The 10,500-nt window shown below is 42.3% G+C and overlaps 1 protein-coding gene across 1 annotated transcript in view; it reads left to right on the top strand.

Annotated features, from left to right (window-relative positions):
- Positions 1–1,908: 1,908 nt before the first annotated feature.
- PRRG1 (proline rich and Gla domain 1) overlaps positions 1,909–10,500 on the top strand; it is a 30,396-nt gene continuing 21,804 nt past the window's right edge. The window contains exon 1 of the mRNA XM_085049336.1: positions 1,909–2,024. Coding sequence (XP_084905462.1) covers positions 1,921–2,024 — 104 coding nt within the window. The 5' untranslated portion in view covers positions 1,909–1,920. The remainder of the gene's footprint in view (positions 2,025–10,500) is intronic.

Genomic DNA, 10,500 nt, shown 5'->3' with positions numbered 1-10,500 from the left:
CTTTTGGCTCTAAGCCTTCACAAACAAAGTGTGCAATGCACCTGGAATCAAGTAAGAAAGTACTGCATAATTGCTAAGTTAAATATTGTCTCCTGACCCTTCTAAAGAATTTTTTCATCTAGTGCCTTTCCTGGTTATTTCCCAACCACCTGCTATTAAGTTAAACAGATATGGTTGAATACTGCATATTCAAACAACCTGTAGCAAATACTGGGAAATTATTACAGGAAAACTCCCTGCCTTCCAAAGAAAAGCAGATGTAAATTCACTTCCCTTGGAGACTTAACCTCTGATGGTGTGTGCCTCTCTCCATGGTAAACACTGACCAATTTTTGTCAGGACCTCGACAAACTCTCAGGGAGCAGAGGTATCTTGTCGCTCATTGATTCAAGGGATCTGAGTTTTTAGATAATTCTGTCAAAGAATTGTCAGACACCTTCATGTAATTTTTTTTGTTTAAAGCCTGATGGTCTCAGTGTCAGTTCTCAGCGGATGCATATGAAAGCATTAACTTTTATTATAGATCAAGATCCACTGAAGAAGATAAGACATGGCCTGAACTATTGCAAACTCTGTCTCATCTTTTAGCTCCCTCAACTTCTCTCTGACTGTAGTGTTACCTCATTCCTTTTCTGCTGATTGTCAGTTGTCTCTTAATATAAAATAAATTTTAAAAGACCTGGTATACAGCATGGTATCCCACCAAAAAACTGAGCCACAAAATTCATGTTCATATTCTTCATATTCACTGAATCTGAAGACAGCAGTAATGTAAACTTAAAAAACCCCATTGCATATTTATAGGGAACTTCAATTCTATTTTCACGGAATAAATGGTATTTTACACTCCACACCATTTAGACGTTAATCTTTCTTCTGGCAAGCCAAGCTGTTATTTTTTGTGGATTGTTCCTAAGTCGTTTATAATCAGGCCACTGCACCACTGACAACAGCACCTTTGAAGTCAGGATGGGATTATTAATTTGCTGTGAATTTTCTGAGGAGCTCTATCTTCTTTCCATACACATCCATTAAAAATCATAGAGGCAAAAATGAAGGTACCAATCACAAACAAAATTAAGCTATCAAACTCCCTGCTTTCAGATGAATTATGGGAAGTGCAAAAAGCCGGCCGACATTTACTTTTTAATGTATGTTTTGATGTACGTTTTTAATGTGGAACACGAGGTTTTAGGGTTCCTGAAATGCAGGATCTCTGGGAAATGAGCCTCACGGCTCCATGCAGCCACCCTTGGGGAGCGCTGAACGGGAAAATCATGACTTTTGGTGTAATTTTTATCTCTCCATCAAAGTCTGCAATTAGCACACAATGACCTGTATGTGTGTGCATCTTCCCTACAAGAAAATACAGCATCTATCATCAAGGCTGGAGCTCGGAGAAATTTCTCCACAGAGAGGGTGATTACTGGAATGGGCTGCCCAGGGAGGTGGTGGAGTCACCGTCCCTGGAAGTTAAGGAAAGAGTGGATGTGGCACTCAGTGCCACGGTTGATACGGTGGCGTTCATTCACAGCTTGAACTAGGGTCTCAGAGGTCTTTTCCGACCTAATTTATTCATTAATTCCGGGATACAAACCGATACAAGCTTTAGGACTGGAAACACCCTGGCGGGGAGGCTAGTGAGGCCACCACGGCCACGGCCGCCTTCTGACCAGCGGGTTGTGCTGAGCCCGGCTGCGACTGTGGGGAGCTCCCCATGTGGGGGCGGCTGAGGGGATCACTCTGCCCGGGGAGGGGGCCGGCGGGCAGCTCGGAACAGGGGCAGGGGGCGATGGGCAGTGGGGCGATGGGCAGCGGGGCGATGGGCAGCGGGGCGATGGGCAGCGGGGCACGGGTGGGCACGGCTCAGTCGCCCTCGGTCTCTCCCCGCCTCACGGCCGCCCTCGGGCTGCCGGGCGCATGCGCGGAGGCGCCGCCCGCTCCGCGAGGCGCGCAGCGGGCGTTGGGGCAGCGCGGGGCGGCAGCGCTCGGGCACCGCCGGCCCTGCTCCGCACCCGGCAGCGGTGAGTGCGGGCAGCGCGGGGTGCGGGCATGGGCGGTGAGTGCGGGCAGGGGTTGTGAGTGCGAGCACTGCCGGAGAGTGCGGGCAGCGCGGCGTGCCGGTGGGGGCCGCGGACGGGAAGGGGCTGCCCGGCGCGGGCACGGCGGGAGCGGTGCCCGGAGGGAGCGGTGCCCGGGGCGGAGGCTGCGCGGGGACCCCTGAGGGAAGCGAGGGTGGAACTCGCCCCGCCGCCCCTCACCGCGCTCCGGCGGCCGGGAGCTGCCCGGGAAACTCCTCTCCAGGGGTTTGTGCCATTTCCAGTTAAGCCGGGGGAGAAAACGTGTGGAGTGTATCAAAGAAAGGAACAATCCTGCGGAATTTCTCTTTTGGGAGAGGTTAGCGACTCTCTCCAGAATAGGCAGCTAATACATTTTTCTCTGAAGTTTTAAAAAACACCATCCCCCAAAATAAACCCGCAGAGCACAGCCGCAGCCGCCCTAAGCTTTCGTATTGCTGTAAAACTTTTCCCACTGTCGGCAGGGTCGCCCGAAGGCCTCGTCCGTGCTGGGCTGCGGTGGACAGGGCAGGCTGGGTGCTGGGTGGGAAGGTGTGGTTGGGAACGAGCCTGACCCGGCCGGGCTCTGAGGGACCTGTCCTGGGCCTGGCGATGGCCAGGGAGCTATTCATCCACAGGAAACAGGAGGGGCAGGGGGAGCTCAGTGTTACCACATTGAAACTCTGAGGTTGAATGCTGCGTTGGTTGAGGAGTGAGAGAGCGAGCAGTGATTAGGCTTGTTGGGAACAAAAGAGAGGAACGGAGCTGGTGAGTGAAGGAAAGACTATAAGCACATGAAGACACTTTCAAATTTTCATAGGAAAATCCAGGAAGAGGAGAGGGACAGTTATGTAGATACTGGTGTTCTAGATTAAAATCAAGACCTTAAATTCGTTATTACTATTGACTGTCACTGAAAAAAACTCTAATTGTGCTTTTTCTGCTCGTTGACACCTTCTGTACCATCTTCTACACGCACTGGCACCTTTGTTGATACAGCAGTGGGGTGGAGTGGCACAGAGCATTACCAACAGATTCACACTGACCTTTTAAACACTTTTTCTGATTAACCTAGTTAGTAATCACATCTGTTTCCCTGCACCGCCACAGGGATGCTTATACTGGCTCAAGAAAACGTGTGGTGGAGAGGGAAAGAGTTTTTCTAGGTGTACATAAATGAGTAGATATGTGTGTAGAAGCCCTGTTTTTTTAATGTACACGTGTGTATTATACACACAGGCACACACAGCTGTGTAAAGGATTGTGCAACTGGGATGTTGAACATTCTGGCCCTTGTGTTGAACAATAGGGAGTGCCATTGATAAAGCAGTTGTGGGGGAGGTTTACAAGTGCAAGAGGTGATGAGCAGCCTGAGGAGACTTGTCTAGTAAAGGTGAGTGACGTTGCAAGAGTAGTTCTTGCTGGACCAGGGGAGTGAGATGAGAAGTCAGGGAACAGGGAACTTCTGTGTGAGGGTACTGCATGGAAACGAGTGAGATTTTTACTTGGGTGTTCAGTTTCAGCCCTCGCACTTCAACCTCTTCTATGCTGGCCAACTTTATTTTCCAGAACAGGTTAGCCTAGAACCTTGGATTCCAAGTATCTGTTTCCTTGGAACTACCAAATATCAGGTTCTGTGATGTCAAGACATTTCCTTGATTGACTGAAATCTGCATGAAATTCTGCTTTGACTATGGAATTACAAATTTTCTTGTATCTTCTGTTGTGCTTATCACCTTAGTATCTCAGTACTCAACTAATTCCCCCCTTGATTGACAAAACTGCTAAGACAAGGAAATCATCCTTCCATTCCACATGAAGAATGAAAGACAAAACCATGGAGATCAGATCTGGCCCTGGTAGGATCTGATTTTTTTCAGGGTATTGAGTTCAGTTGTCCTCATTTATGTTAAGTGCACAGGTGCAAATAAATTGTATGCCTCTTCTAAGCCTATTCTGCTTTTGCAAATCAAGCAATCGGATTTTGGAAGGGGCATCCCTAAATTAAAATGTATGTAGTTGGTGTCCACATTGGAACAGCATTTTTAGGTAATTTATCCAGAGTCATGAATAAATTCTGTAGCAAAAACAGGATAAAATACACTTCAGGACAATACCAACTTTGGACTAAAGCAGTGTGAACCATTTTTGTTTGCTCTGTCATTTTAAACAGCTCCCTTTTCCTGTGATCTTCTTGTCCATCATTTTCTTCTGCCTACCAACGTGACCTCCCTCACTTGTGATAGTGTAACTATTTCTGTGTTCTTCTGGTGAGGCAGAGCACAGAATCAATCAGATTAAAAAAAAAATAACTTACCTGACTTACATGTGACTCTTACCTGGCTCTTAGAAATGGCTGGACAGTCAGGGAACAAGAGATGTGGTTGGTACCACTTACCCTAGTATGTGTACTGGGAAAAACCTAACCCATTTAAAGCCCCTCTATTTCCCTCTTCCATTATTCCAGTAAATCTCATAAGTATCATTTCTTCCCGTTTACTCAACAAATGACACCAGATTCCTATAGGCAAGAATTTTAATTTTTTTTTTTACACCATCCTGTTAAGAGCTTTTGCTTTCAGTTTTTCAACTCAATCCTGAACTTTGCTGCTGGTTTTCATCCTGCTCTTTCATGAATTCCCATCAGCTGTGTTTCCAAGATGCTGTCTGGTCTGGATCGTGTTTCTTTAATGGTTGTTTTGCTTCAGCCTCCAAGACAATCTACTTTCTTCCCCCCACCATTGCTTCCTCTCCTCTTCCACATTATAAACAAAAGCACTTGCAGTGTGCAGTAGAGAACCCTACCGAGCTGGCAAGGGAGTAGTCTGAATGACCTAATGTCTCGTGTGTTCTCCTGCCAGCTGAGTTCAGATGTTAGTAACTATTTGACCTTTTAAAATCTAATCTGACAATACCCAGCCCTTTCCTTGTTTACCTTTGCTTGTCTTACTGATTCTTGTTAAGTAGAATTTGATACACATTTGTGAGGTCTGAAATACACTTAACCCATTCTTCTCTTGCTGACACTTTTGATGGTATTGATTATCAAGTAGTCTGTGTTTTTATCAAGGTTGCTGGATACTATTATTAGAATAGCTACATTTCAAAAGCAAAGCCTGTCTTCATACTGAAAGTTAAAGAAATTGCATGCTAACCACCTAAAATCACACCATGGATTTTGGCTTGCTAAGAAGGCACATCTTTTGAGAGCTCTTTTGTGCCTATTTGAGGCTGTTGCTTATTTTTAATAATACATAATCATTATGTGAAATAACTTTAACTTTGGATCAAAGGCATCTGTACAGAAACACATTTATTAAATCAGACAAAAAATACATTTGCACAGGCCCAATATATTGGAGTTAGCATCCAGGGCTGAGGCTCCTGGATAATGTAGTAGCTCAAGAGGTGTTGCCTATTTTGAAACCAGGAATGCTGCTTTGTGTAAATATATTATTTTTTGGAGCATAGATGTCTTTATGTGAGGGAGAGACAGACTAGCCTGCAATTGCATCTTGAAAGATCTTCAAGATCCTTGCATTTTACACATTACATTGTGCATTTTACCTGCTCAGTGGAGTGTTTCATTTAAGGCATTTGAATCAGCCTTCTCATGTCGCTTCTGAAATTACTTTTGAAAGCTGGCATCTCATGTTTGAAGATCACACACTCAATGTACTTGCAGTTTTTCATCTTAGTGGTCAGTCTGTACCCATATGATTACTCCAAGAGTGATCAAATTAAGTGACATTTTAAGATAAAATCCGGAGACACCATGTGAGGTGTAGGATTGCAGTAAAGTATTCATTTTGTCACCTAAAACTGCAGAAAATCTGTATTTACCAGAACTCTAGTGTGGGTGAGATTTTTTTTGTTTGTTTACACCAAGAATTGTGGTAATTCTGGACATTCCTGTTTTGCTGAGCTCTTTGTTTTCCTGTAGTATAACAATGGATGGACCAGTTTCAAGATTCACTTTGCAACAATTCTTCATTAAAATCCATATCTCTAAATGAACCCTTTAACATAACTGTCTAAACTGGGATATTTATTATAATTAGTTGTATTTGTAAATGTTTCCTACTTGGCGTTGAAGAATGACTCAAAACGTGTGAACTTGTTAGTTTGCTGATGTGAAGGCAGTTTATGGAATCCTAGCAGGAAAATTCATAAATAGTGACTTCATCAGATGTGTGAACTTTTGCACCTGGCTGTATCTCCGGGCTTATCAGTGAGCTGTTTACTGACCTTGTGTGTATTCTTCAGCTTTTATTTGCAGACTATTACTCTTCAAACTATTTACTAAATAAACCTGGGAGGAGAAACAACTTTCTGTTTGTCTTTCTGTCCTTAGTTTTCATTCTCATGGCTATGAGAAGAAAGAGGTTAAATGAGGTTTCAACATCAGAATTAGTTAAATCTCCTGCTGGTTTTCCTATAGATTTCTCCTGTGGAAGCTGAAATTAGCACAGTCCATGATACTTTATTTCAATACTGCTGAGCAGCTCTGAGTATCAGAAATAGAATGGACTCACTGTACTATTTTCTGTTTGCCACTGTTGGTTGTCAGAGCTGTGGGCAGCAGCAAAACAAAGGGAGGGCATATTGGGTGTGCGGCTGCGTAAGCAGCTTAACTGATCTAAGCTTCTCCTGCTGCCTGAAAACAGGAGTTCTTCCTTTTCCACTCCATCCTTGCTGGGCTTTGCATTTTGGCTGCTTCCCTGGTGCCCTGCAGTCAGCTGAACCAAGGACCTGATCTGTTTTATTTTAAAATAAGCAAGAAGGTGAGAAGGTGAAAAAAATCCATCTTTGATGGAAAGGCCATTTAGGGTGAACTGTAGAGAATCAGTTCACTTAGGGTGAACTGTAAAGAAGTGCTCAGCTACAAGCTCACCAAATCTGCAGTTCTCAAAAACAGAAGTACCAGAGCACTTTCACTATGGCTGTTCACTAGGAACTCTTGGCAAAGGTTTGATCAAAGTTTTCATCTCAATGTAAGAAAGAAATTTTTTACAGTGAATCAGAGATCAGTCGTTCACTGGAACAGCCTCCCCAAGGACATGGAGGAGTCCCCATAACTAGAGGGTTTGTTGTTTTTGCAACTGGACAGGGTGCAGGATAACCTCCTCAGGACTCCTTCCCCTACTAAAGGTTGGACCAGACAATCTTTTGATATTCCTTCCAGCCTGAGCTGCTCTGTGGTTCCATGAAACTTTTTGTGTGGGTGAAGTGATCTACACCAGAAGTACAAAAGGTGGAGGTGCACCTGCTGGTGGACAGCACATCTGGGATCTCCAGTGACTTCTGCAGTGTATTACATATCTGAATGAGTTACCAGACCTAACAAATATCAGTGGTGTATTTTTTGCATTAGAAGACTCCTCCACATTTTCTGTGTGCTGGAGTAGGTGTTCAGCTTTGTGAGGGAGTAGGGCAACACCTTTTTAAATCCTCCAAAAACAAAATGTTAGACATGTTAGATTCTGTAGAGGATCTGCCAGTTATGAATGAAGTTTTCAAGAGCTAATTTTATTTTAATTCTGTGTATGCTTTTGACACAACTAAGATAAATTACATACTCAGATACAGTTAATTGCACACACAGATTTGACACGCTGATTTGACATGTGATTTTTAGGAACTTCAATGTGAGCATCCTCTGAATTGCTTTTTTTAGCATACTTTTTATGCTTCCTACTTGGGCAGAATGGGTGTTGTAATGACTCACTTCATAAGGAGTAGAAAAGCAACAGTGGAATGATTGTTTTAGTTTTGGGAGCTGCTCTAGTGCTTTTAGAGTGCTGGAAAGTGAAAAAAATTCTTTTAAAGTATGACCTGATACTGATAGGTATGGATTTATGTTACGAGATTGATCAGTTGTGACTTAGAGCTTTACTGGGATCCTTATTTCTTCATAAATGACAGTTTGAATTAGATGTTAGTTCATCTTCCAATGTTTTCCCCAGTTATGATATTCAGAATGCCTCCATCCTCTAGACCAGTGTGCTTCCTTTAGGAAAATTTTCATTAATTTAAGGTTTTCTACTGCTTCATAGTATTTGATTGAAAGGGACCATGAGTAAAATTGTTGGACTAGAGGTCAGGAGGAAACCCAGACATGAACAAAGGAAGGCAGTATCAAAATAGGAAAACTGTGTTAATACCCTTGGAAAAGAAATACTGTTGAGTTGTCAATTTTTGCATGTTTAATAATTCTTACAGAATCACACCTATTTAAAATAAAAATTGATTCTTGACTTCAGTCTTGCTACACCAAATATAATCTGCTATTGAAGTAGCTAAGGAGGGATGTAAAACTGGCCCCCTGAGAGACTGATTTTGGTGGCAGACAGTCTGGAAAGTTCATATTTCCTTTCAGTGGCTGTCCTGGAGAGCAGAGGGATAGAGGAGGAGAGGGAGGTCAGTGGGAGAGGGACAAAGCTGAAGTGCAGAGCACAGAACTGCATCAGCCACACTGGGGGTCTGATCCCCTGTAAAAGGTGAGTAGCAATGGCAGGAAAGAAGAAAGTCCATGACTCCTCTTCAAGGCTGAAGCCAAAACATCATGTTTTACTATACCCCAAATGTGTAAATGAGTGGAGTACTTTTATGTGTAGGTTTGTAAAGTCCAACTCAGAAAAAAAAAAGTACAATGCAGTAAAATAATGTGTGAATCTTCATGTATTTGTAAATTCAAGTAAGATTGATGTGAGGAATAATGGACATGGGTGTTGAGAGTGGGAAATAAGAGTATTTTTAACTTTTTTTTTTTGCCCCCCTGGTTTGTGGGGCCCTTTATCCTTCTGTTTTACTGTAGCTGCTCTGTGGATTCTGGTGGTGTACAACTTCCTGTGTGTTCTCTTTAAGCAATTCCCCAGTGTGACAGAAAACTTAATAAAATCTGTAAAGGAGTTGTGCCTCATTATCTTTTGCCTAGTTACCATATAATTCAATAAGATGAAATATGTGTTTGTGACTCTTTCATAACTTTTATGCAATTTGATTTTTGGTTGACTGGAAAATCCCATTAAAACATGCTCTGAAGTGTTGTCATATATGCATTGCTTCAGGGGAGGAGAGGCAGGGTGGAAATTCATATTAAAGCATGCTGACAGTGCATAAATACTTGGAAGAGAAGGCTTTGTTTGCACATTTCTCTAGCTTAGTTTAGTACTTCACAAAGAAATTACTTTTTATTGGTTTGGGGTTAATTTAGAAAAATTAAATGGGGTGTTAGACGTTAGCCTACCAACCAAGTGCTGAATGCAGTTTCTGTATGGGACAGAATGTTGTCTCATCACAGAAAAAAAAACCAAAGTAAACCTCATGAAGTAGTAGTCTTATGTTTGGTATAAAATAATTGCATACAAAATAAAGATCATGATGTTAGATTACCCAGGTTTCTTTTTGCTAAAAAAATGCACATTCTGAGAAATAGAAAATTTCTGGGGTTTTTTAATAGCTAGTTGAAAAGTACTGGTAGTTTAGAGGGAAACTGATTTTTAAAAGTAGCTATTGCTGCTTGCTTTTCACAATCTTATAATAATTCCAAGAAAAACTTCAGTGAGCTGAGGGAAACCTTTCTCAAATGTATGGACTTATCAGGTCTCTTTCTGTGCAAAGAGCAGACTTGAATATTGGATACAGATTGATACAGTTGGAAGCTGAATCTTGTACAGCCAGTTTGTGTTATTGGAAAATCTGTAAAGGTATTATTTGTGACACTTGGGTCATGGCTTTGCTTTATAAGCTGTGTTGGGGAAGAAAGTATCTGTGAGAGTTTCAGAGCAGGATAAATGGTACATTGTTAGCTTTGATCTTGTGACCTTCTCTGAGCATACAAACACTGTATCTGCAATGAAATTACATTTTTGTGAATGGACTGTGCCCAGAGACTGCTCCTTGGCCCTTCTCTCTCATGTCTGGAGAGGTATAATCTAAAATAAAGGTAGTACTCTTTACTTTTTTTTCCTACCCTACTTAACCCATATATGCTTTTAAAAGGCAGAAAGTATTGTTGTACTCTGCTTTCTACTTATCCTGAATGCTTTGATGTGTTGATTTGGGAGCCCAGAGTCAATGAAAGAGGGAGATTGTAGGTAGTGGGTAGGATCTATTAAAAGGACCACTTGCCATCCATCAACTCAATTTCTGGTTGTGTCATGGCATAATGTGCTGATATTTACTCCCCTGGTCCTAATCCAGTTTTAAACCACTTTGGAGAGGAACTGGATGTAGTTACCATTCTGCATTGGGCACTTCTCTCCCTTCACAGCCAGGTAGTTGCCAATAAAAGCTACATCTGGAGAACTGTGTCATAGAAATCACCAAATCTCTCCCTCATTCTTTGATTTCCTTTTTATTTCTTTTAATCTATTTCTACTTTTGTCCTGAACAGCATCCTATGGCAGCAAGTTGCATGAATTAAACACGACAGGAAATT

The sequence above is a fragment of the Lichenostomus cassidix genome, chromosome 1 (genome assembly GCF_008360975.1).
Source record: "Lichenostomus cassidix isolate B80296 chromosome 1, HeHo_3.0, whole genome shotgun sequence".
Lineage (NCBI taxonomy): Eukaryota > Metazoa > Chordata > Aves > Passeriformes > Meliphagidae > Lichenostomus > Lichenostomus cassidix.
The sequence above is the reverse complement of the archived record's forward strand: the minus strand, read 5'-3'. Positions and strand labels throughout refer to the sequence as shown.